General features: G+C 35.4%; 1 protein-coding gene across 7 annotated transcripts in view; it reads left to right on the forward strand.

Annotated features, from left to right (window-relative positions):
• The window catches only part of POU2F1 (POU class 2 homeobox 1), a 251,536-nt gene that overhangs the window by 107,893 nt on the left and 116,739 nt on the right, over positions 1 to 26,904 (forward strand). For 6 of the 7 annotated variants that reach the window (XM_069094708.1, XM_069094705.1, XM_069094703.1 and 3 more), the window contains one exon: positions 4,737 to 4,802. In XM_069094708.1, the coding sequence (XP_068950809.1) occupies positions 4,745 to 4,802 (58 nt within the window). In that variant the 5' untranslated portion in view covers positions 4,737 to 4,744. Of the gene's footprint in view, positions 1 to 393; positions 647 to 4,736; positions 4,803 to 26,904 lie in introns of those variants that run through there. The other variant, XM_069094704.1, reaches the window with a different exon arrangement.

Below are 26,904 nucleotides of genomic sequence, written 5' to 3' on the forward strand. Positions count from 1 at the left end.
GTGCTGAGGTAGGTCTGAAAAGCCAAGCCATTGGAAGAAATCTCATTTTGTTCTCCTAATTATTATGCTGGCACTCTAGAGATAATTTTTCCCTTCATGCACTGCCAATTAATATGCAAATGAGCTGATAAATATTTATGTGATGATTTAAATTATGCAGGGAGTGCTTTCAGTGTACTCTGCAAATGAATTGTTCCTGGACTTCAAAGTGCTGGCTGCTGTGCTAACGAGAGGAGATTTGCATAAGGCCCTAATCATGCGCATACTGATTAAGCTTCATTATGGAAACTGCCAGCTGCAATCTTTGTTTCTATTTTATTACAAAAAGGGGAACTTTTCATGCTTCAGTTGCCTTGACAATGTCAGTCCTAGCTAGTAGGAGAGCCTAAAACTCCCCAGAGCAACTGAAGTTTCCTTATTCAGTTGAAGATTGCTATGGTGTAACTGAAGAAGTTGTATTTTGCTTCTCCCTGTCCCCTATCCACCCCTAACCCCCATCCCTTTCTCATTCTGTTTTAGAGCTGTAGTATAGATTTGTGAGACACCATTCCTTTCCCCAACCTCCTTGCTTTTTCTCTCTTCCTTTGGACTTTCTAACCTGTAGAGGATTTCTGAGCAATGCTGGACTGCAGTGACTATGTTCTAGGTGGGTACCCACTCACTTCTTTTTTTATAAGCTTAATATGGAAATGGAGGGGGGGTAACTTATGCATAAATGCTTAATCACATATGCAACTACTTGAGGTGGGGAGAGTTAAAGGAGGGGAAGGAAAGCTTTTGCAAAGCTAAAACTCACACATATCTGTAGTTAGTGTCTCCCTGCTACTCTCTTTTTTTTTTGGTTCAGAACACATTTTCAGCAAATATCTTGCATTTGGGATGAGATTTTTGCTTTGTGATTTTTTTTTTTTCTGAAACTGACTTACCATGGAAACTTGAAGTCTTAAGTTAGCATGTCTCTTGTAGACAGTCATAAACATTTTCCAAATATGATGTACATAAGAGTAAAAAATAAAGTGGATAGTTATTTCTCCTGATGCTACAATGCAGGCTGAACTTTAAAAAAAAATTTAGCTTGTGTTTGCTTTCCTTTGTATCAAGTAATTACACATCTTTCCTTGAAAATTACTTATATTTTTTGAGACCTTTGAAGCCTTATTTTTAGGGTCTGCAAAATGCAATTTATATTGCAAAAAGCTGAAACATTTCTTTTGGGGTTTTAGCTTTGCACATTTGAACCCTCTTCAGTAGCCAATATTTTAAAGTGGATACCCAGGACCCTTTGGTTCTTAGATATATGGTCATTTTCATATTAACAGAGAAAACTGTTGTTGAGGTGCTGGAAACCTATCTTAAGGATAGTGTGATTTAGCATCATAGACTTATAGGACCTAAAGTTTTTAGGATCAGTCTAGTAGCATTTATTAGGGATCAGAAGCTGGAAGGAACTTCAGAGATCCTGGTTGTGATTAATGTCTATATCAAGTACCTTAACTTTTATTCGTCTGTTTCCTCATTATTTATGTCTCCTCCTCAAAGTAATGTAAAGATGGTTAGAAAAAAAACTCATTTTAGTGCTTTTAAAAAAGAATCACTTCATAAATCTGACATGCTAATAAAATTGCATAATAAGACCCTCTAATATCTGGAATTCAACTTACCTAGAAATCTCCCTTTCCTCTGAGGAAAAAGAGGAATTTAAGAAGAAACAAGTTCATATGAGATATTTATTAAAAACAACAACTTTTAGGGTACGCCTTAGACATGGTAAACCTTCAACACTATTACCTATATCATTTTGAATTCTTTGATTCTCTATTTTCAGCTTTCCACAGTGAGAAATTGGGCTTAGAACAATGTTTTAGAGGCCCTATAAGATCCTTAACCATCAAAGAAAGCATTGTATTTATGTAGAAATTAAAAATAATATAATTTAGACTGAAACCAAAAGGCTTTTCTGCATGATTCTCAGTAAACCAGAAAAATTAAATTAATCAGAATTTCCCAATACTTCTTTCCTACCTGTACACCCTCCCTCTTGGGTTTCCAAATCCTAGTGAAATGATTTAATGTGATGATTATGAAACTCTTGAAAACATAGTAGGATATTTTCAGAAGATCCCTATTGGCTATCTATAACATAAATTGAAGATTAAGGCATTTATTTAAGGTTACCTAGAAAGGTATTTTATAGTTCATATTTAGATACTACTGCTTCCTAATTCAGGCTCATTGGTTGCCCCGATCATTCTACTCCTACTTGAGAAGTCTTTTTTTGTTTGAACTCTTTTCAAGTCTTAATGCTAGTTATCATCTTTCCAATTATTCTTCCTAATTTATTCTCTACATGACATTGAGTAATACCTGTCTATACTTCCTTTTGCATTTATGTTTTTCTACATTGTCTCATAAAACTTTAGTTAAGTCATACAGAAAGCTAGATTTTGGTCATAGACTCAAGCACCTGCTGCTTTCAATCCTAGCACTTCATGTTTTCAGATAACATTTGGGGTCATTTTCTGATTAGATTTTGTCTTAATGTCTGAAAGTGACTTGAGGGATGGAAAGCCATCCCTTCCAACTGGCCAAGAGCCCTTTGAATTTTGAAGAGAAAGATGCTATGGACTTGTTTGTATGTACAAATGATAACCTGTGTCACAGAAAGCACTGGTTAAAAAAAATTACTTGGAAATGGAGTTTATTTTTGAAAAATCTTTGCAATTCTCACCCATGAAGCTGGGACTTAAAACTTTCATGATAATAGGGATGAAGGTTAGATGGCCCAGCAACTGGAAACAGATATATCACAATACTAGAATTAGATCTGGAAAGGACTTAACAGAGCATTTAGTCTTATTTTACAGCTGAGGAAACTGATGTCCAGAGAAGTGAAGGAACTTGCCTCAGATCATATAAATACTAAATCCCAGATTTGGGAATTCAAACTAATGTGTCCTTAATGAAATCCCAAGACACTTTCCCTGTGCTTTGCTGCCATAATTAAATTTTCATTACCTGTCATACACAGCACCTCATAGGTACTAGGCACCCAGTAAGTATTGATGGATTTGATTTTCTAGTTGCAAGTTTTGGCAAATAGATCAAAAAGACTTAAAGTTTCTGTTTTCACAAAATCAAAATCAGTAGCACTGTCTGTTGATAATCACTAACTAGTTTTTCCCAGTAGGAAAAAAGCAACTTGTTTGAGAATGAGTATGCTGGATTTCCAGTACGTATAAAGGTATTCTTTTTTGATATATTTGCTTCATGACACTTTCAAAGATAATGAGTAGGAGAATATTCTCATACTGTATTGCAATAGTCCTATTCCCTCTTTTATTTCTTAAAACAATCGTTTGGAACAACATTAATTTTTTTTAAAGCACAAAGAAATATACCCAAATCAATGGGTTTATCTAAAATTCATTAATTACTAAATTAGTTACTAGAATGCAACATAATGCAACATAATTACTATATATAACAGTATTTTGTTATCTTTGCAAATCAACACATATAGCTATGTTCACTTGTTTTTCATTGTTGAAATGATCTGAGTCAAACAAGTGAAAATCTTTCACTTAAAAACAGTGGTATTTGTTTAATTTGACACTTCTTTTGAAAACAAAAGGAAAGATTATCATCTGAAATGGTTCCTTTACATTTATCTTTCTTTTAAGATTAGTGTAAATGACTATTCATTCTGACTCTTAAACAATATTTTGTTATACCAAAGTTAGAATACTGGCCTTAATTTTCTATGTTAGGTTAAGTTAATATCCTATCTCATTCAGAGATTTACTGATGTACTTGTTGTTGTTTGTTCTTTCTCAAAGAGGACCATGACATCAGGAAGGTGACACCATGACTTGCAAGTGAATTGGATTTAAGTGAGGGAGGGCTGTGAAGGACAAACTGATACACTTCTCTACTGGTGAACAGTCAGTCAGTCTGTACTGGTAACATCATTTACTTGTGAAGTACTCAGTTTTCACCAGAAGTTTATTTCTTTTAATTAATAAAATTTCATGATTCATAATAGACAACTTATTTCTCTCACATGTCGTTTCTCATGCTTCCCAGTAGACATTTGACTTCTATTTATGTGTTAGATTTCTCTTGACCCCTTTGTCTAACATCGTTTTAATATATCAATTTCTTATTTATGAAAGGTGAGGACTAGCACAGGAGTTACTTTCTATTATTTATTATAAATTATTTTCCTTATTAAGTAAATGAACAATTTTTATCCCTAACATCACTGTGTATTTAGTTGACTTTCTCTATACAACACAACACTTTTCTTTAGTGCCTTTTGTGTGTCAGGCACTGTGCTAAGTGCTAGGGATACAAATAAGAAAAGGAAAGATAGCCCCTGTCCTCAAAGTTTATACACAAAAGGAGGCTAAAAGGGAAGAGGTGGAGAGGTATCCTCTTTGGGGATCATGTAGATTGTACTCTGGGTCTGGAGTCAGGAGAACCTGAGTTCAAATTCAGCCATAAACACTAACTCTGTGACCTTCAATAAATCACTTAACTTATTTGCCTCAGTTTCCTCAATTGTAAAATAGGAATAATAACAGTACCCACCTTCCAGGTAATATATTTGTACTATATAAGGTAATATAATTGTACTATTTGTAAAAAGGATTTAGCACAGTTCCTGTCAAGTAGTAGGTGTTTAATAAATGCTTATTTCTTTCCTTCCTTTAACTGCATTCTCTGTTTTAATGCAGACTCAAGAATGAACAATCCGTCAGAAACGAGTAAACCATCAATGGAAAGTGGGGATGCCAGTACAGGTAAGAAAAATGTCTTCAAGTTTAGCTTTTGTATTATATCGGACCAAGGAAGAAATTTGTCATTTAAATATAATAAGCCCTGTTATGCCAGATATTTTGCATGTAAAAAACTCTTAGCTGTACTGAGTTATCTTAAATATTATGAGCAGAATTTGGAGATGAATAGGGCAGAACTTAGAGCTATCAGAAATTGCAGAGACAGATTGCAGTTGGATGCAAGAAAATTCCTAGCAGTTATTAAAAGTGAAATGGGATGCCCCGGGGAATTATGAATTCTTCATTGCTATTGATTTTTAGCAGAGACTAGATAACCATTTTTGGTCAGTGTTATAGAAGAGATTCTTGTTCAGATACAGTTTGGACTAGAAGAGATCAGAACTTCCTTCCACCTCTGAGATTCTGTGATTCTTTCTAATTATTTGGGTTTGGGGGGAACTGTGTTTGTCATTGTGGGCATATAGAGCGATAGTTATCCTCAATCACTGTCATTTTGTGTCATCATCAGTTTACTCTAACAACACTTAAAACCTTACTTTAACAGCATTCAGTTTACTTTTCATTAATAATTTTGTGATAGAACAAAATGCCCCTTAAAATGTGCCCTAGTCCTTCTACAAAATAATGCAATGCAAGCATACCTTCTTTTCCAGACTGTCTTGTACTCAGATTGTTGTTAAATCTTTCAACTTCTGCCTTATAATCCTAATTTGCTTATTTAAAACAAACTTATAAAGGTACCTGTATGATCCCAACCCTTTTTAGAATCTCATGTTACTTCTGAATTTGAGACAAATCAGCCATGCTTCTGTTGATAAACCTACTAAGACGGTAAGGAAAGACCTAATCTTTCAGAAATGGTATCCAATCACAGACTTGGCCTACTGGAATCATAACCCCTATTTTCACTTCACTTCACTGGAACCTTGTGTAAGTTTTCTTCCCTCTCATTCAGTATCTAATTTGAAAAAGGAATGTTGTATCCTTGCTTTCACCCCCAAGGATAGTGTGCCCTTTGTCATTTTGCCACCTACTTCTTTGAGGGGAGAGGAAGAGTTGTTTTGTACATGTGTACATACAACTTGAGTATACATGTTTCAAATGGGTCCTAGTGCAGAAATTAGTTCTTATTAATGACAGAGATAGGACACAGGAGGAGTACTTGTACAAAGAGGGAAAGCTTATATAGACAGCTACAATTCCTATAGAAATAAAATTTCCAAAATTTTCAGGGAATAGGGGGAAATATAGGAGTACTAATTGGGAGGGAAGTATTTTACTTAGGAAAAAAATGGTAAATTCAAAATATAATTTCTCTAGTGCTCTTCAGCTAAATAATTTTTAAAATTTAGTAGCATGTATATTCTATATAACTGCTCTTAAAATAACCATGATTGTAATATTAAGTGCAAAATGGTAGATTAATAGGGTAATTTGCTCACTCAACTTTTAGAAACTTTGTTGTTTCTTAATCTAATGTCTCTTCTGGCTTATACGATCACATAATTTAAAATTTTTCAGTTTCTGACAATTTATGAGTAGGCAAAAATTTGAAAACAGAAAAAAATCAACTTTACAGTAAAACTAAGGAAATCAATGTGTTTCTGGGCCTTGTGTCCTTTACAAAAGAGATTTCCATTTTTTAAGGAACTTTTCTCCCTCAGAAAAATTTTGTATTTTTACATTAAAAATATTAAATAAACTCTTTAGATAAGTGTTTTATATGTAGCTACTTGACTTACCATATGCAAGAATTGCTGAAAAACTTTGTAGCATATAAATTATTTTGGTATTTGTAGTTTCCCAGAGTGGGTGATACCACCCCCTGGGATGTGCTAGAACAATCCAGGAGGGCCGTAGTAGCCTTGGGTGATGAAAATTTTAGGGAAAAGCCATTAAAGGGTTAAAGAAAGTAGATTTTCTGGGGAGTACTGAGTAAATCTTTTGTTGAAAAGGGGGTGGTAGGCCAGATAAGTTTGTGAACTTCTTTTTACATTTATACATGTAAAATGAGCTAGAGATGGAAATGGCAAACCATTCCAGTATCTTTGCTAAGAAAATCCCAAATGGGGTCATGAAGAAATGAGTGAACTGAAAATGACTGAACAACAACATAAATTCATAGAAACTATTATATCTGAAAGAGGGAACTTTTTTTTTTAAGCAATCGGGGTTAAGTAACTAAGTATTAGATACTCACAAATACAGAAATAAATAAGTCCGGCTTCCAGCTGATAGGGAGATAAGACAAATTCATGAATAACTCTAAGGCAAGGCAAAATATGTTAAGTAACATAACATAAACAAAGTGCTATGGGGAATATTTAGGAAAGAACTGGGCTGAAATAATTAGAAATAAAACTTCAGGAGAGAGCCTTGGCATCGTGCTAGGAAAGATCAGTGGAACTTGAGCAAACAGATATGAATAAGGAAAGAGCACTCCAGGGAGAAGAGCAGGAGCACACACATGGGAAAACATGGAATGGTGAGATAACAAACAAGCTTTTATTAAGCACCTACTCTGCACCAGGTGCTGTGTTAAGTGCTGGGGACGCAAAGAAAGGTGAAGAGAACCTTTTCTCTTAAGTTGTTCACAGTCTAATGAGGCAGATAAAATGCAAACAGCTGTATATAAATAAGATAGATACAGGGAGAATTGGCTAAGGGGAATCCAGACAAGATTCTTGTAAGGGAAGATTTTATCTGGGAATTTGAAGGAAACCAGGTGGTGGCAATGATGAGGGACAGAATTTCAGGTATGGGGAGCAGCCAGTGAAAATGTGTGGATATAGGAGATGGAAATAACACTGGAAGAGAGGAAGGAGCCAGGTTATGAAGGTCTTTGAACACCAAACAGCATTTCATATTTGATCCTTGAGAAAATGAAAAACCAATGGAGTTTATTGAGTAGAAGTTTGAGGAAAGATAATAACATGGTCAGACCTGCACTTTAGGAATGTCACTTGGATAACTAAATGGAGAAAAACTTGAGGCAGAATCTTTTGCAATATATTCCAGGCATGAAGGATGAGGAGGAGTGGTGGCAGTATTAGATAAAGAAAAGTATAAGAGAGATATTAGAAAGATAAACTCAACAGACCTTGGCAACAAACTGGGTATGGGGGAGGGAAGACGATGAGATAGAATGAGGAACTGAGGGTGACAGCCTAGGATTCGAGCCTGAGTTAGCAGTGTCAGAAGCTACTTTAGGGCCAGGGAAAATGAGCCCTGAGCAAAAGGCCATTCTTGGGTGACTGAAGTTGTTGAAGACCTTAGAAGTAGCTGTTTTATTATAATTTTGATACTTTGGAGTCTACCTACCAAGACACAGAGGAATGCTATAACTACAGCTACAAAATTCTTAATAAAAACACACCTAAATAATAATTACTGATGGGTAAGCAAAGCTAATATAATAAAAATGACAGTATTGCCTAAATTAGTTCACTTATTCAGTGCCATACAAATCAAAGTACCAAAAAACTACTCCATAACAGTAGAAGAATAATGATGAAGTTCATCTGAAGGAGCAAAAAGTCAAGAATCCCAAGAGAAATAATGCATTACAGTTGTGGAGTTGGTAGCCAGATTATGGTGCATTAACAAATAAGTCCAAAGAACCTGCAATGTAATTTAATTGTCAGTGAAGGAGATGAATTGAGGATAGCTTCAAAGGGATGACAGGTTTGAATGAAAGGTTTGTTTTATTTTTCCCTTTTAAAGAATATGTAAAACCATAGTGTATTAGCAAACAGAAGTGAAGAAACAATAGAAAGGCAGATTTGCTATTCAAGAAATGAAGGTATTTTCTGGAAAGTAAGTTGAAATTACATTAGGAAAATGTCTAAATTGTGCCTTTTGACCTTGAAATCCCACTACAAAGCAAATACTCCAAGGAGGTATTTAATATAGTATATCATATATAAACCAAAATATTTTTAGTTCCAGTTTTTGTAGTAGCAAAGAAGCAGGAACAGAGTATATGACTATTCTTTGGAGCATGACTAAATTTTACCTGAATGTAATATAATATTACAAGAAGCAATGCATATTAAAAGCATGAAAATTTACTAGTAGTTTGTTCAGTTGACTTAGAAAGTTTTTTGTTTATCTGTCTCTTTAATTTAATTGCATTAAAAATTTTCAGTTTTTATGAGCAGGCAGAGATTTGAAAGCAGAAAAAAATCAACTTTACAAGAAAACAAAGGAAATCAGTGATTTCTAAACCTTGTGACCTTTATAAAAGAGTTTTCCATTTTTTAAGGAACTTTTTTTCTCTCAGAAAAGCAGCATAACAAAAATTATGAATTGATGTAAAGTGTGTAGAACTGGGAAAACAATATATATAGTGGCTGCAGCAATTTATACCAGGGCCTGATTACTGCGAATAATGACTCTAGTGAAGTGGTTGCCCTATTTGAGGTGATAATCTAAGTAAAATATGGTCATTAGTTCCAGCCCAGTAGAAATGTGCAGTGTGAATCTGGTTTTCACAGGAATTCATTATTGATTATTCTCACTAATTGGGACCTGGCTATGAATGGAAATTGAAGGCTATTTAACTGTGATTAGGAAGCTTCCCCCCAAAAGAGAGGGAAAGATGAAACTAAAAGATACATCTTTCTCCTTTCCTTGCATAATCAGGGTCTATACATGTTGAATATTGCTGGTTAATTCTGCTAAACTGAGTTTTTCTACCTCTTTCTTTTGAATTCTTCATTATAAGGAATAGCTATCTGGTTAAGGGGGAGAAGGGAGAAGTATATATTTGGAAATGAAGGTAATATGTAATAACATAAAATCAATATATTTCTTGAAGAAATCAAAGCATAAAAAATGGATAATATTGATCACATACAGTTTAAAAACTTTTGACCAAACAAAACCAGTGCGGTTAAACTGAGAAAGTTAACTGGAAAAAAAAAAATTATACTGACAGGTTCTGTGATAAAGGTCTCATATATCCAAGCTATATAAGGAGCCAACCTCATCCATCAGACTAGAGAGGCTCCAAAATGACAAGCACATAAATGAACTTGATGTTGGAGCTTTGAATCAATCTAGTCATTCTGGTAAACAATTTGGAATTACATCCCCAAAAGTCACTAAATATGCATGCTCTTTGACCTGGTAATACCACTACTAGGCCTCTATCCCAGAGTGACCGAAGAAAGAAGGAAAGGACCCATCTATACAGAAGTATGTATAGCAGTCCTTTCAGTGTAATGGCAAAGAATTATAAACTAAGGGAGTACCTATTAATTGAGTGATGACTGAACAAATTATGATATATTAATGTAATGGAATATTATTGTGCCATAAGAAATGACAAAATGATAAATGGTTTCAGGAAAGCCTAGGAAGTTTTGTATGAACATATACAGAGCAGATAACCAGGAGAACAATAGACCCAATAACCACAACAGTATAGAGCAGACGACTTTGAAAGACTTAAGTCTGTTCAGTGCTTTGACTAACGATGATCCCAGAGAATCAGTAATGAAATATACTTCTCTCCTCCTAAGGAGTTGATTGATTCAAGATACTGAATAAGACACAATTTTTGGACTTTTGTACATGGACAGCATGGGAATTTGCTTGACTATGTATATTTGTTATGAGGTTTTGTTTTTTCTTTTTCTTTTAACAGTTTGAGGGTTGGTGGGATGAGGGAGAGAAATTGGGGATAGTATAGCCAAAGCAAAAAGAAAGATAAATTCACAGACCAACAATACTGGAATTTATCTGTTGCAGTCACTATATAATTAAAAAAAAAAGCCAGGTCTATATATAATAGAAGTTGGCTATGTCATGTACATTCCTCATTTTCTACTCTATTATATGTACAGATATGCTCATTTTATTTGGTTTTAAGTTAAGAATTTTTAAAAATTAAGGAAAGAATATTAAATTGAAGGATAATAGAACCAGGAAATTATTAATGGAGTGAAGTACTAAAATGGAGAAAGTAGGAAAAAATTAAGAGTATGGTTAAAAGGAAGGCTTAGAAAGGAAGAACAGCATTTCTCATTCAGAGAAGAGAATGAAAGAAAAGAGAGTATAAAGATCAGGGTCAAAAGAAATGAAGGAGTAGGAACAGTGAAAAGTAAAGAGAAGGAATTTTGAGAGTTTAGATCTTAGAAGTGGTAGAGTTTTGAGTTATATTTGGACACAAGATATGGCACTGTGGTTGGATCACTGTAGTTGAGTTAGAATGGAGGTCATTGGAGTTGAAAAGGTTGGAGAACTGTGAGACCACATCTATGCTAATGACTTACTGAGTCATGGAGAATGAAGAGGAGATGAAGGAAAGAAGAAAATAACAAATCCCTTTGAAAGTCATTGATAAAGGTGGGAGAGTATCTTTGAGGAGTAGGTTGTTAATGGTAAAGGTGGGAAGAATAGTGTAATTAAATAGCATAGACTTTAGAAAGAAATGGAATAAAACTTTCATGAATATAGAGTCCCGACCCCTTCATTTTACAAATGATAAAAGTAAGGTCCAGAAAAGTTAGAGGATTTGCCCAAGCCCATACATCTAGTTAGTAGTATAATTGGGATCATGAATCTCTGGCCATGGATCTGTAATAATGATTTGGAAGTAGTATTTGGGAATCTGGGAACATTCTGATCCATGAGAGGGGGAATGAGATAGTGAGAAAAGGTATTATCAGTCTGTTTGTAAGGTCTTTTTGCCTCTAACACTGTATGAGAGTATTTTGAAAGAAGTGATATCATGAAAGGAAATTAAGTAGGTAAGTGAAATATGTGGGAAATGGTCCGGTATTCAGGGGAGATTTCTTCACAGTTTCTAGAAGGCACAGTGGAAGATGGGCTACAATGGGAAACTTTACACTGTCCTTGAAGGCAAGGACTGACTCACTTTTTTATTTGGATCCCAGAGCCTTGGTGCTTAGTGATTGATTGGTGAGAACAGTGAAGAGTTTAAGTAGAAAAGATCTGCAATGAATAAGGAATAGGAAGAATGTGGTAGAGGGAATTTCTTTGCCCTTCAGGCAGTATATATGGATAATAAGAATGCTGGGGAAACAGGAGGTTATGAAATGAGATAGCAACACATTAGTAATAAGGAACGGCACACAGAGTAAAGTTTTTTTGAGATGTGTATAAAATAAGAAAAAACACATGGTTCTAACTGAAATATGTTTGAAGGTGTTGAGTTCCACAAACCTTGATGGTCTGTCTGAAACTTCTGTAGAGGTGAAGGGAGGCCAGTGGATATATTGTCTCTCCAACCTTAGAAATACAATTAAGCAATATATTAAGAAAAGAAGGGGCAGCCAGGTAGCACAGCGAGTAAGAGCACCGGCTCCAGTGTTGGGATGACCTGGAGATCTAATCCCGGGCTCAGACACTCAGCACCACACCCAGAAATAACTGGCCGTGTTACCATGAGCAAGTTACTTAATCCCGATTGCTTAAAAAAAAAAAAAGAAAAGAAGAATTTTGTTTTCATTTATGTCATCTTGCTACAAATCCTTTAGATTCAGGACCAGAGGTAGAAATGTCCCAAGGCTATTGATTTTGCTATATTTATAAGACATAGCTTCTTTAGTACTTGATGTTATAAAAGTACTTTAAAGTGTTAAAGAATTATAAAGCATATTTGGGTATTTGATCTAGGAATACAGACTGAGATTCAACCAAATGTAGCTCTCCTGGGGCCTATTACTTGTGTTTCTTGCCGGTTTGGATGCTTTCATTTTCCATAGCATGTTAAAAAAAAAAAAAGGAAAGAAAGAAAAAGGAGTCTCTTTTTGGAAGTACATTAATTAATACATTATATCAAGAAATAAATTAAAATGTAGATTGAGTGAATGAAAGTGTGCTTGAGGTCATATAATCCAACTTCTTCATTTTATGGTTGAGAAAACTGAGGCCCCCAGAAAGGTTAAGTGATTTGTACAAGGTCACATAGGTGATAGATGCATCCAAGATTTGAATCAAAAAGCATAGCTCTTAATAGCTTCTTGACTTGCCTTAGTGATAGTTCCATCCTAGAGATGAAGGAAAAGTTCTATTTTGGATCTTATTCTCTCTAACAGCAAAGAACCATTTACTGGAGTGGAAATGATGGGAACTCTGGGGGTGAAGTGTCTTTTTTTCTCCGAAGTGAGAGGATTCAGTTAGAGGAGAAGATCCAATCATAGTCTGAAATACACCTAAGATTTTGGGAAACTGGATTTCAAAGTGTTCAGAGGCAAACTAGGTAAGATTCCATGGACTGGGGTGGCCAGGTAGCACAGCGAGTGGGAGCGCTGGCCCCAGTGTCGGGATGACCTGGGGGGATCGAATCCAGGCTCAGATACTTAGCACCACACCCAGAAATAACTGGCCATGTAACCTTGAGCAAGTTACTTAACCCCAATTGCTTTAAAAAAAAAAAGATTCCATGGACTGAAATTAGCCAGAAGAGATGGAAGATGCTTAAGAATGAAGTTCTGAAAACAAAAAGGGAAACAATTGTAGTCAGGAGGAAAAATGAGATTTGTCTGAAGAAATCTGTAAGGATGCTCAATCACCAACCTATTTAGATTGAAAAGAGAAATGTACAAAAGATGGAGGCAAGGCCGAGTAACAGAGAATGTATATTGATGATGTGGCATGCTACTATTAAAATTGTTTCAGGAATGCTAACTCTAGGATAAGCTCTACAGGTGGTAAGGAAACTACAGACAAAAACCTGTGAGCAGTTGGTTGGTTGTTTTCTTTTTTTCTTCTGTGTTGGGAGAAAAAGAATATGGGACTGGACTTTTGCTTGGTGTGAATGGGAAGTTGATAACTGACAACAAAGAGAAATCAGAGCTGCTCAGTTCATATGTTCATTCTTTTTACTCTGGCAAGGAAAATGAACATTATTTGGAAATGACAACAGCAATGATTAATAAAGCATTGATAGCCAAAATCCATAAGAAGACAGTAAGAATATCTGGCTTCTCTTCATCAATCAACCAATACACATTTTTATTTTTTATAAATAAAATATTTTATTTTAATATTTAATATATATTTTATATATTTATCATAATGTTTAAATAAAATATATTTATAAATAAAATATTAATTTTATTAATTCTGCTATTTGCCAGGCACTGTGCTAAGCACTGAGTATGCAGAGAAAGGCAACAGATAACTTGTGCTTTCAGAAAGCTCGTAGTCTAATGGTACACACAATGTGGAAGCAACACTGTACAAACTAGATATATACCAGGGAAAGCAATAGAATTAAGAAGGAAAGAAGTGAGGAGTTGAGGACTTTCCAATTGTAAGTCATGGTATGGAGGAAGAACAGGGTTTGGGTTTACCAATCAGGGGGAGATGTAGAATGACAATAGATTGTGATCAGATAAGGGAATTTCAGAGTTCTTGAACTTGGAAGTGTTACATTTGTGGGTCATGGCAAAATCAAGGTTATGACCATTCTTATGTATGTTTGAGGTAAGGTAGAGGAATAGATCTAAGATGAAAGCAGATTTATTACCTATGGAATGGACATTCCAGAAAACACATCATAAGGGGTGGGTAGCTATAAAATAGGACATTGTAGAATTGGATTGAGACAAATGGAAATAAGGGATTGGGCAGTGGGGAAACCAAGATTGGAGTTTGAACAATTATTTATTTAATTAATAAAGTCAATGAATTTAATTAATTAAGGTTAATAATTGCTAGAATGATGAGGGGTAGAGGTGGGGTGGAGGCTTATTAATCATCAAAGAATGACTTCAAGCAGGTTTTCATTGTTTTATAGGAGTTTGGTCTCAGAGTGGAATTCTCACTGGGCCTTAGGTGCTAGGAACCGAAGGAATGGTGTTACTTTCTTTTCGCCCAAGGCAGATCATTCTCCTTTTAGAGAATTCCAATTCTTAGGAAGTTCTTTTCATTAAATCAACCCTATATTTGCATCTTTATAATACCCAGCATTACTCTAGATTAATATCTGTAGACTTTTCTTATATTCTTCGTGAGAACCTTTGCTTCTAAAGACTAAATCTCTCTAGTTCTTTCTATTTTTCTTCATATAACAAATTTCAGACCCTTTACTATCCATTCACTGTCTTCTAGGCACATTCTAGTTTGTCTCTTTGGTCCAGGCTTATGATATCATGGGTGTTGGGAATTCCTAATGTGAAAATTCCCACCTTCAGAGAATGCCAACACATTTCAGGTTAAATTCTTTTCCTGTAGTCACATAACTAATGTGTGTCAGTGGTAGGTAGGCCTTGGACCCAGGCCCTATTGACTAGAAGGCAAGCATTCTCTGTACTATGTTAAATTGCCTTTTACTTTATCAATATACTTCCTAAAATGTAACACCTAAAATATAAAACAATATTTCATATGTTACTTGATCAGTACAGAGTCAGAGTCCACAGGACAATTAACTCCATTAACTCAGACAGTATAATTACAGAATGATAAAATTATTATTCTATTGGTATTGGAAGGAACTTCAGAGGTTATCTGGTCCCATTTCTACTACTTCCCCAACAAAAACATGAATTCCTTCTACTACCCTGGCATATGGTTTTCATCCTCTATAAAATCATCCAATGGCAGGTGCTAGTTCATTTTAATCTTTGTATTCTAGTGCCTGTCATATAGTAGGCACTTAATAAACACTTGTTGCTTGATTGATACAGTTTTTGTATAAAAAAAAAACCCAATTATAGGGAATTTACTACTTTCCATTCTGCTTTTGTGTGGTCTTTTCATTGCTCCCCTACTGGGATTTTTCTTGGACTTCTCCGTCCTGCCCCAGGAAACTCTTCATCCTACAAAGATCTACTCCTCCTAGGAACTCACTCCTTCCTTCTCGGGGCCTTCTACCCCTGGGGCTCCTCTCGCTCTGAGTAGAGGATGAACACCTGTTTCCCAGAACCTTCGTTTAAGGAGTGATCAGCCATCTCTTACTTCCCATCTGGCTACATTCCTCTTCTCCCCATTCTGCTTCCTTTGGCAGGGTGACTCCCCACGTAGGCCGTGAGCTCCTCGGGGCAAGGACTCTGTCTTTGCTTTTCTTTGTATTCCAGTGCTTAGCACGGTCACATTAATGTTTAAGGGGTTCCTTTATTGAGCAAATGCCTGCCTTTAATTTCTCTCCATCTACTAATACTACTTGAGATATTGTTAATTTGGGGTTTTTTTTTGTGGGGGGAGGGTACCACAGTGCCACGCCATTGCTTTGCTTTAAATTGACTTAACCTTAACTTAGCCCCCTTAAGTCTTTTAAACTATAATTGCTGTCAGCAATCCTCCCAACCCCTCATCCCCTATCCTTTATTTGTATGATTGGTTTTCCAAGAAAAACTTTTCAGCAAAAACCACATTAAAATTTTGTCATATGAAAAGATAAATGAGGACTGATACATGTGGCCTATCCTAAATTAATGAAATAATACTTCGCAAATATTATCAGCTGATTTTCTGTTTTATAATGATGTGCAAAACTAAATCATAAGAAACAAGAAATCATGTTAGTAGAGCATCCTGATCAAAAACAATTTCTCCAGGTTAATTGTGAAAGATTTTAAGCATATGCAATATGCTTCTTCATTAAGAAGTTTGATTTAAACTAGTGTTGAATTTGAAAAACAGAATAAAATACTAGTTTTATCAGGTGAATCTAAGAGACACAGAAAGAACACAGATAAGTTAACTTCCACTGCTGAATAGATTTCAAATGGGATTAAATATCAAACCAGAGTAGAACAGTTATAATTCTGGTTTAGGAAAAAAGAACCAAATATCCTTTCCCTTTGAACTATAAAACTAGTTCTGTTCATTTTTGATAGTCTTATGTCCTAATGTTATTAAGAAAAATTACTCATATTGCACTAGACAAAGAGTTGTTTCTTTTGTGGCCAGAAGAGTAACCACAACCAGAGTTGCATGTGGTACATTCAGAATTTAAGATTCAGTTGCTCAGAATCACAACTGGGTCATAAAAATTGATCAAGTCCCTTCTTTGGTAATCTATAACATGACAAAGTAAATCATGCAATGTTTTGGATCTTCCATGAATGAAAAGGAAGAAAAATTAAAAAGGTGTCCTTTAATTATTTTTTAGGCATCAATATTGTCTTATATAAATATCACAGTATTCTGACCAGTATGATGAATATGCTTTTCTTGTTGCAGTTTTAAAGCTGGAATGATTTTCTTTAAATTGCAAGTATAGGAAGTTCTCACCTCACTTGAAAGCTAATCCTTATTAAATTGTCTGACAACAAATTGTTTTGTTCATTCCGTTGGTTATAATTCTTTAAAACTTGACTAAAGTTTAATATGAAGGTATTTGTGGAGCCTATATCAAGATTATATGCTGCCATGGTGGAAGAGTGAGAGAAAATTTGGAATTCAAAAGCTTGTGGAACTGAATGTTGTAAAATAAAAGTAAAATAATAATTTTTTTTTTAAAGACTAAATTTCAGAGCTGGTAAGAATCACCATTGTTAGAAGGAGGTTTCTTTCTCTAAAAAATATAAAAAAGAAATTTATTTTCTTGGTATTATAGTTAAATGTTATTTATTCTGCTATATGGCTAGAACTAATAATTAGTCAACATTTATTAATCATTTATTGAGGGGGAAGAGCCAAGATGGTAGAAAGAAGTCAGGAAGTTACCTGCTTTCCCTAGTTTCCCTTAGGCATTGTTAAATCAAGCCTCTGAAAGAATTCTGGAGTGACAGAAACCACAAAAAAATGGAGTAGCCCCAGATAACTTAGAAGGACTTCAGGAAAGGTCTGTCTCACTTGGGTAAAATGGGAATACAGCCCAGCACAGGTGGTGTCTGGACAATGCAGTGGGAGGCTCTCAGCCACAGCACAGATCAGCAATTGAGGCTCTGCAATTCTGGCTAGAGGACACTGGCGTAGCAGGCCAGCTGTGAAGCCTCCAGCCCCAACACAGCAGGCAAACTGCCAGAGCACAACAGACACAACTAGGCCAGGCCCCCTACTGCAGTGGGCAAGTTATCATCCCTAGAGACCCTGGTACAGAAAGCCAGTGACTAGGTCTCTTGCCCCAGTGCAAGAAGCTTGGGACAGTCTTCCTTGTACCCTAGCAGCAGAGCTAAAATTTGAAAAATAAGCAAAAAACAAAAAAAGAATCCCGACCATTGAAAGTGACTGTGGTTACAGGGAAGATCAAAACACAAATTCAGAAAAAGCCAGCAGTGTCAAATTGCCTACATGAGAAACCTCAAAAGGGATTATGAATTGATCTCAAGCCCAAAAAGTCATCTTGGAAAAGCTCAAAAAGGATTTTTAAAATCAAGTAAGAAAGGTAGAAGAAAATTTGGGAAATGAAATGAGAGTTTTACAAGAGAATTATGGGAAAAAAGTTAAAAGCTTAGAAAAGGAAGCACAAAAATTGACTGAAGAAAACAACTCCTTAAAAAATAAAATTGACCAAATGGAGGAAAAAATCCCCTGAAGAAAACAACTCCTTTAAAAGTAAAATTGTCCAAATGGAAAAGGAGTTATAAAAGCTAAGAAAAGAATTCCTTAAAAATTAGAATTGACCAAGTGGAAGCTAATGACTCTATGAGATATCAAAAATCAGCCAAAAGAATGAAAAAAATGGAAGAAAATGCAAAATACCTCAGTGAAAAAAAAAAACTGACCTGAAAAATAGATCCAGGAGAAATAAAGTAAGAATTATTGGACTACCTGGAAGCCATGATCATAAAAGGAAACTGGAAAGCATCTTTTAAGAAATTATCAAAGAAAATTTCCCTGGTATCCTAGAACCAGAGAGTAAAATAGTCACTAAAAGAATCCCCTGATCACCTCCTAAAAGAGATCCCAAAATGAAAACTTCAAGGAGTGTTGTAGCCAAATTCCAAAACTTACCAGTTCAAGGAGAAAATACTGCAAGCAGCCAAAAAGAAACAATTCAACTACCAAGAAGCCTCAGTTAGAATTACACAGAATTTAGTGGCTTCTACATTACAGGATTAGAGGGCTTGGGCTATGACATTCTGGAATGCAGAAGAACATGGATTACAACCAAGAATCAACTGCCCAACGAGTATTCAGTGAAATAGGGAATTTTCAAACTTTGCTGATGAAAAAAAACAGAGCTGAACAAGAAAATTCAGTCTTCAATTACAGGACTCAAGAGAAGCATAAAAAGGTAACCAGGAAAGAAAAACATGGTATTCAATAAGGTTAAACTGTTTATATCCCTACCTGGTAAGATGTTATGTGTAATTCTTAAGAACGGTGTCTCTGTTCGGGCAGTTAGAAAGGGTATACTTAGAGGGTATGGGTATAAGTCAACTTTGATGTGATGATAAAAAATAAATTAAGGGGTGAAAAGTTTTATTGGAAGAAGAGGAAAGGGGGAGGCAGAATGGGGGGTAAATTATATCACATGAAGAGACATGAAAGCCCTATCACAGTAGAGGCAAAGAAGGGAGCAGGGTGAGCAATGTTTGAATCTTAGTTTCATAGGATTAGACCCAAAGAGGGAATAACATATACACTCAATTGGTTAGAGAAATCTCTCTTACTATATATGGAAGTAGGAAGGGAATGGGGAGGCCTGATAGAAGGCAGGGCAGAAGTAGGAGGGGAAAGGCAAAAGAAAAGGGAGCAGGACTGAAAGAAGGGAGGGCAGATAGGGGGAAGCAGTGATCAGAAGCAAAACACTGGTGAGGAGGGTCAGGGTAAAAGGAGAGAGAAAAGTATTAAGAAGGGGAAAAATAGGATGGAGGTAAATACATATTAATCATACCTGTGAATGTGAATGGGATGAACTCTCATAAAATGGAAGCAGATAGCACATTGGATTCAAAAAAGTCCTACAATATATTGTTTACAATAAACACATTTGAAGCAGAGAGACACATATAGAATAAAAGAAAAGACTGGAACAGAATATATTACACTTTAGCTGAAGTTAAAAAAAAAAAAGCAGGAGTAGGAATCCTGATTCCAGACAAAGCAAAAGCTAAAATAGATTTAATTGAAAGAGACAAGGAAAGAAGCTATATCTTGTTAAAAGGTACCATAGTCAATGAAGTAATATCTGTACTTAAAATATATTCACCAAGTGGTATAGTGTCCATATTCTCATAGGAAAACTTAAGTGAGTTGCAGGAAAAAATAGACATCAAAACTATACTGCTCCACCTCTCAGAACTAGATGAATCTAACCTCAAAATAATCAAGAAAGAAGTTAAAATGGGGCAGCTAGGTGGCACAGTGAATAGAGCACCGACCCTGGAGTCAGGAATACCTGAGTTCAAATCCAGCCTCAGATACTTAACACAAAACTAGCTGTGTGACCTTGGGCAAGTCACTTAACCCCAATTGCCCTACCTTCCCCCCTCCAAAAAGCAAAAAAAAGAAGAAAAAGAAGTTAAAGAGGTGAATAGAAATTTAGAGAAGTTAGATATGATAGACTTCTGGAAAAAAACTGAGTGAGGACAGAAAGGAATATGCCTTTTTAAAAGTTGTATATGGCACCTACACAAAAGTTGGCCGTGTATTAGAGCATAAAAACTTCAGAATCAAACAAAGAAAGGCAGAAATATTAGAAGCATCATTTTCAAGTCATGATGCAATAAAAATTAAATGTAATAAAGGGCCATGGAAAGATAGATTAAAAATTTATTGGAAACTAAATAAACCAATCCTAAGCAATGAGTGGGTCAAACAGAAAAATCATAGAAAGAATCAATAATTTCATCAAAGAGTGATGAGGATAAGACAACATACCAAAATATATGGGATGCAGCCAAAGCAGTACTTAGGGGAAATTTTATATCTCTAAATGCTTACTTGAATAAGATAGAGAAAGAGCAGATCAATGAATTGGGCATGCAATTTAAACAATCAGGGTGAAAAAAAGCAAATTTTAAGTCCTTAATGAAGTAACAAATTAGGAATTCTGAAAATCAAAGGAGAAATTAATGGAATTGAAAGTAAGAAAACTATTGAACTAATAAATAAAACTAAGCCGTTTTATGAAAAAGCTAATAAAATAGATAAACTTGATTTATTTGATTTAAAAAAGGAAAACAAAAAAGCAAACTACCAGTATCAAAAATGAAAAGGATGAATTCACTACCAATGAAGAGGAAATTAAAGCAATAATTAGGAGCTATTTTGCCCAACTGTATACCAATAAATCTAACACTAAATGAAATGGATGAATATTTACAAAAATACGCATTTCCCAGATTAACAGAAGAGGAAATAAAATATTTAAATGATCCCAATTTTGAAAAAGGAACTTAACAAACCATCAATGAACTCCCTAAGAGAAAATCTCCAGGACCAGATAGATTTACAAATGGATTCTACCAAACATTTAAAGAACAGTTAATTCCAGTACTTTATGAACTCTTTGGAAAAATAGGCGACGGAATTCTATCAGATTCTTTAATGACACAAATATGGTGTACAGTCAGTGATCATAACTCTGAATGTGAATGGGATGAACTCTCCTATAAAATGAAAACATAACTGCCTACCAAGCTACCTGCCTAAACCAGGAAGAGCCAAAGCAGAAAATTATAAGCCAATTTCCCTAACGAATATTGATGCAAAAAATTTAAATAAAATATTAGCAAAGAGATTATAGAAATTTGTGACAAGGATAATACACTATGACCAGGTGGAATTTATACCAGGAATGAAGGGCTTGGTTCAATATTAGGAAAACTATTCAGCATAATTGACCATATCAATAACAAAATCAACAGAAATCATAAACTTTTGACAAGTCACAGCACCCATTCCTGTTAAAAGCACTAGAGAAGGGGTGGGCAGGTAGTGCAGCGAGTAAGGGCACCGGCTCCAGGGTCGGGGATGACCTGGAGATTGAATCCCAGGCTCAGACACTTAGCACCCACCCAGAAACACCTGGCCGTGTAAGCTTGAGCAAGTTAATTAACCCCGATTGCTTTAAAAAAAAAAAAAAAAAGCACTAGAGAACATAGGAATAAAATGGAGTCTTCCTTAAAATGTTAAGTAATGTCTATATTAAAACCATCAGCAAGCATTATCTTCAGTGGGGATAAATAGAAACCTTTCCAGTAAGATCAAGGGTGAAACAAGGATGTTCATTATCACCACTATTATTTAATATTGTACTAGAAATGTTAGGTTTAGCAATAAAAGAAGAAAAACATTGAAGGAATTAGGATAGGCAATAGGGAAACAAAACTATCACTCTGTAGTTGAAACTATGGTTTACTTAGAGAATCCTGGAGAATCAACTAAAAAATACTTGAAATAATTATAAATTTTAGCAAAGTTGCAGGGTATAAAATAAACCCATATAAATCATCAGGATTTCTTTATATTACCAACAAAGCTCAGCAAGAAGAAAAATTCCATTTAAAATAACTATAGACAATATACAATATTTGGGAGTTCACCTGCCAAGACAAATCCAGGAGCTATATGAATACAATTACAAAACACTTTTCACACAAATGAAGTCAGATCTAAACAATTGGAAAAATAGCAGTTGCTCCTGAGTAAGCTGAGCTAATATAATCAAAACCACAGTTTTACCTAAGATGATTTACTTATTCAGTGCTATGCCAATTAAACTACCAAAAATTATTGTATGGTGCTAGAAAAAAATAATAAAATTCATCTGGAAGAATAAAAGATAAAAAATATCAAGGGAACTAATACAAGAAAATAAATGTAAAGGAACACGGCCTGCCATATCAGATCTCAAAACTATATTATAAAGCAGCAATCATCAAAACTATTTGGTGTATTGACTAAGGAATAGAGTGGTAGATCAGTGGAATAGATTGGTACACAAGACACAGTAGTCAGTGATTATGGTCATCTACTGTCTGATAAACTAGACTCCAGCTTCTGGGATAAAAATTCACCATTTGCCAAAAACTGCTGGGAAAACTGAAAAATAGTATAGCAGAAACTAGGCATAGACCAACATCTCTCATCATATTACCAAGGTAATGTCAAAATGGGTACATGATTTAGACATAAAGGGTGATACCCATGAGCAGATTAGGAGAGCAGGGGATAGTTTATCTGTCAGATCTATGGAGAAGAGAAAAATTTATGACCAACAAGAGAGAGAGTATATTATGAAATGCAAAATGGATAATTGTGATTACAAACAAAACCAAAGCAACCAAGATTAGAAGGAAAACAGAAGGCTGGAAAACAGTTTTTACAGCTAGTGTTTCTGATAAAGGTCTTATTTCTAAAATATGTAGAGAACTGAGTTAGATTTGTAAAAATACAAGTCATTCCCCAACTGACAAATGGTCAAAGGATATGAACAGGCAGTTTTCAGATTAAGAAATCAAGGAAAGGATTCTGAGAAAATGGCAGAGTAAACTCAAGATCTTCCTCCATAAAAGAGTTAAAATAGCACCTTAGGGCAAACTAAATGTGGCTGGAGCTATATTAGAACAGGGGCATAACCAGTGTCCTCCTGGGACAATTTGAGAAGAGCAGAAGAAAAATCTGTGGACAAGGTTTGGTCCCTGTGAAGAATAAACACCTCCAGGCTATGTTCCCTTTAAATAGCAAGGGGCAAGCCTCTTAAACAACAAAACGTTAGTTGTTTTGAGAGACTGCCTCCGCCCCAGCCACCTGAACTTTTTCATCTGGGATAGTGAAGAAAGTTGGGAGTTAGCCGGGGAAGATTGAGGGCACCTCTGCTGACCAGGAATACCAGACCCAGCTGTGCTGCAATGAGCAGTGGGGTCAAGAATGAACCAGCACATGCCCTGTACGTGCAGAAGCTGTGGGCACTTACAAGAGGCTGGAGGTTTGGCTTTGGTTTCAGGCTAGAGGGAAGAACTGAAGATCTGGGGCAAGAGGCACCATTTCTCATATCCCAGTGCTAGAGGTGACTACAAATAACTAACCTATCACCATACCCACACACACAAAAAATTCACAGGCAAAGGAGAAAGAATCCAACTATAGAAACCTATTATGGGAATAGAGATGACCATGGTTCATCTTCAGAGGAGGAAATTGAAGTAAAGAAACTCCCAAAGAGTAATGTTAAATGGTCACCTGGCCCCCCAAAATTTATAGATGATCTTAAAAAGACTTTTAAAAATTAAATGACAGAGATGGAGGAAAAACTAAAAAAGAAAATAAGAATAATCCAAGAAATGGGGCTGCTAGGTTGTGCAGTGAATAGAACACCAGCCCTGGAATCAGGAGGACCTGAGTTAAAATCCAGCCTCAGACACTTAACACTTACTAGCCATGTGACCTTGGGGCAAGACCCTTAACTCCAATTTCCCTGCCTTTCCCCCTCAAAAAAAAAGTTAATTAAAAAAAAATAATCCAAGAAAAACAAGGGTATGAAAAGGAAAGTCAACTGGAAAAGAAGATCCAGAATCTTAAGGAAGAAAATGGCAGTTTTAATTTAGAATTGGGTAAAGTAATGCCAGTGAAATGATAAAAAAAAAAAAGAATCTTGATATTATAATTAAAGAAAATTGTCCTTAAGCATTAGAACAAGGGAGGAAAGTAGAAAGAGAAAAAAATCCATTGATCACCCCTTAAAAGAGATCCCTATGGGGAAAACTCATAGGAATATCATATAGTCAAATTCCAAAATCCCCAGCTCAAGGAAAAACTAGTAAAAGCATCAAGATTAGAACAATTTAAATATGATGGTGCCACAATTAGAATTACACAAGACCTAGCAGAAGAAACATTAAAGGACCTCAGGTCTTGGAACACAACATATCGAAGAGCAAAACAACAGGGACTCTGGCCAAAAGTATCATACCCTGCAAAGTTAACTATTATCTTGAATGAAAAAAAAATGGACATTTGATAAACTCAGATTTTCAAGACTTTGTTTAAAAAAAAAACTGAACTTAATAGATGATTTGACATACAAGAACCAATATACATATAAGGTACCTAACTTATGATTATAAGGCATTCATAAGTACAGACTAATTACTTTTTATATATGTAAAGTGTGAAATTTATGTCTAAGATTCTTATTAATAATTGGGTATTTTGTTAAAAAGATTGGGGAAAACCTGGGCATGATATGAATTTTGAAAGTAAAATCATTTAGGAGCAGCTAAAAAGAGTAGTTATTTTATACAGATGAGGTACATGAGGAAGAATTGATACATAGGAATTAGATGAGGGAAGAGGACTGGTAGTTGTGCTAACCTTCTTTCATTGGGAATGGGTGTAAGAGGGAACAATACATATATATTCAAAAGAGTATAGAAGTCTTCTAAATTCAGAAGAAATAGAATGGTAGGGGCATAGTGAGGAGGGAGAAGATAAGGGAGGGATCTTTAGATGGGAGGGTGAGAAAATAGGTAAATAGAGGCATAGAAGGGTATTTAGATTTATCAGAATGGGAGGATAGGGGAGGGATCCTTGGAGGGGGGTAGGCAAGTCATAGGAGGGCAAGGTAGTGAGTAAAAATAAAGTAGAGGAGGCAAGAGGGATAGGAAACGAGATATGCATATACATAAAAACAAAGATCAGGAGTAGAATAGGTTTGGGAATGTATATGTATACATGTGTATGTATATATTTATAGCTATGGAGAAACATCTCAACTTTATTGAAGCCTTTTGTGGGGTGAGGGAGGGTATGTATATATTTATAGCTATCGAGAAACATATCTAAACTTTACTGTGGCCTTCTGGGGGTCTTGGGGGGGAGGGGAAAAAAGTGTTCACACAGCAGCAAACAAAAGAAAACTCACAAGGAAGCAAAGAAAAGATGAAGAATACTCAACACAATGAATATTATTTATCATTAAAGGATTTTTTGAAATGAAAATTTGTTACATATTTTCAATCCTCTTTTATGTTCTGCTATGCACATGACATGTTTTTATTCTTTTCTAACTTTGTATTTAAGTTTGTGATGTGTTATTTTTCTTCTTTCTATTCTCTGTGTTCTGGCATTTGAGTCTAAAATAAAATTTTGGGGAAAACAAACAAAAAGAAATCAAAGCTCTCTGTAGTCACATGAAAAAAAATGCTCTAAATCACTATTTGTTAGAAAAATGCAAATTAAAACAACTCTAAGGTACCACATCACATCTATCAGACTGGCTAATAGGACAGAAAAGGAAAATGGTAAATGTTGGAAAATTGTGACACTAATGCATTGTTGGTGGAGTTGTGAACTGATTCAAACATTCTGGAGAGCAATTTGGAACTGTCCCCAGAGGGCAATCAAACTGTGCATACCCTTTGACCCAATAATACCACTTCTAAGTCTGTATCCCAAAGAGATCACAGAAAAGGGAAAAGGACCAAATGTACAAAAAACATTTATAGCAGCAACATGATGGCATTGGAAATTGAGGGGATGCCCGTCTGTTGGGGGATGGCTAAAGAAGTTTTGGCATATGAATGTAATGGAATACTGTTGTACCAGAAATGATGAGCAGGACGATTTCAGAAAAACCCTGACTTAACTGAACTGATGCTGAGTGAAGTGAACAGAACCAGAAGAACATCGTACATAGTAAGAACATTATGTGTTGATCAACTATGATTGACTTAGCTTTTTTCAACAATACAATGATCTAAGACAGTTCTGGAAGACTTATAATGGAAAATGCTGTCCACATCCAGAGAAAGAACTGTGGAGTCTAAATGCAGATTGAAGCATACTATTTTCAGTGTTCTTCATGTGACTTTTTCCCTTTTTTTCCCTTTCCTTCACAACATGATGTGATAGTAATGGATTATAAAGATCCCCCTGTATTGGCTTGGTTTTTGGTTTGATTGTGTTAAAAACCAGAGTTTGTTAATCCCACCTGTGGGATGGACTTGTTGACGTGAAAAGAGAATGCTGAACTGGAAGGAGCTGGTGACGTAAATTTGGAGAGACACAAGAGAGAGGCAGAAGAACTTTTTGGAAGCAGCACCCTCGTGGAGGCAGAGAGAGACTGAGAGGATTGCTGAGGGCCACTTTGAATTGCCCTGGACTTTTGAGACCTGCCCCCGGAGCTGCCAAGGACTGAGGAGACATGGCTGTTTTGCTGGTACTTTGTCTGTTTTGATGTTGTTTTGCCAGATTTGTCCACTGGTGAAAGACAGTCCTGTTGTTGTAGAAG

The sequence above is a fragment of the Petaurus breviceps genome, unplaced genomic scaffold (genome assembly GCF_028583685.1).
Source record: "Petaurus breviceps papuanus isolate PSGF00001 unplaced genomic scaffold, PetGlider_PUasm1.0 220, whole genome shotgun sequence".
NCBI classification, from domain to species: Eukaryota; Metazoa; Chordata; class Mammalia; order Diprotodontia; family Petauridae; genus Petaurus; species Petaurus breviceps.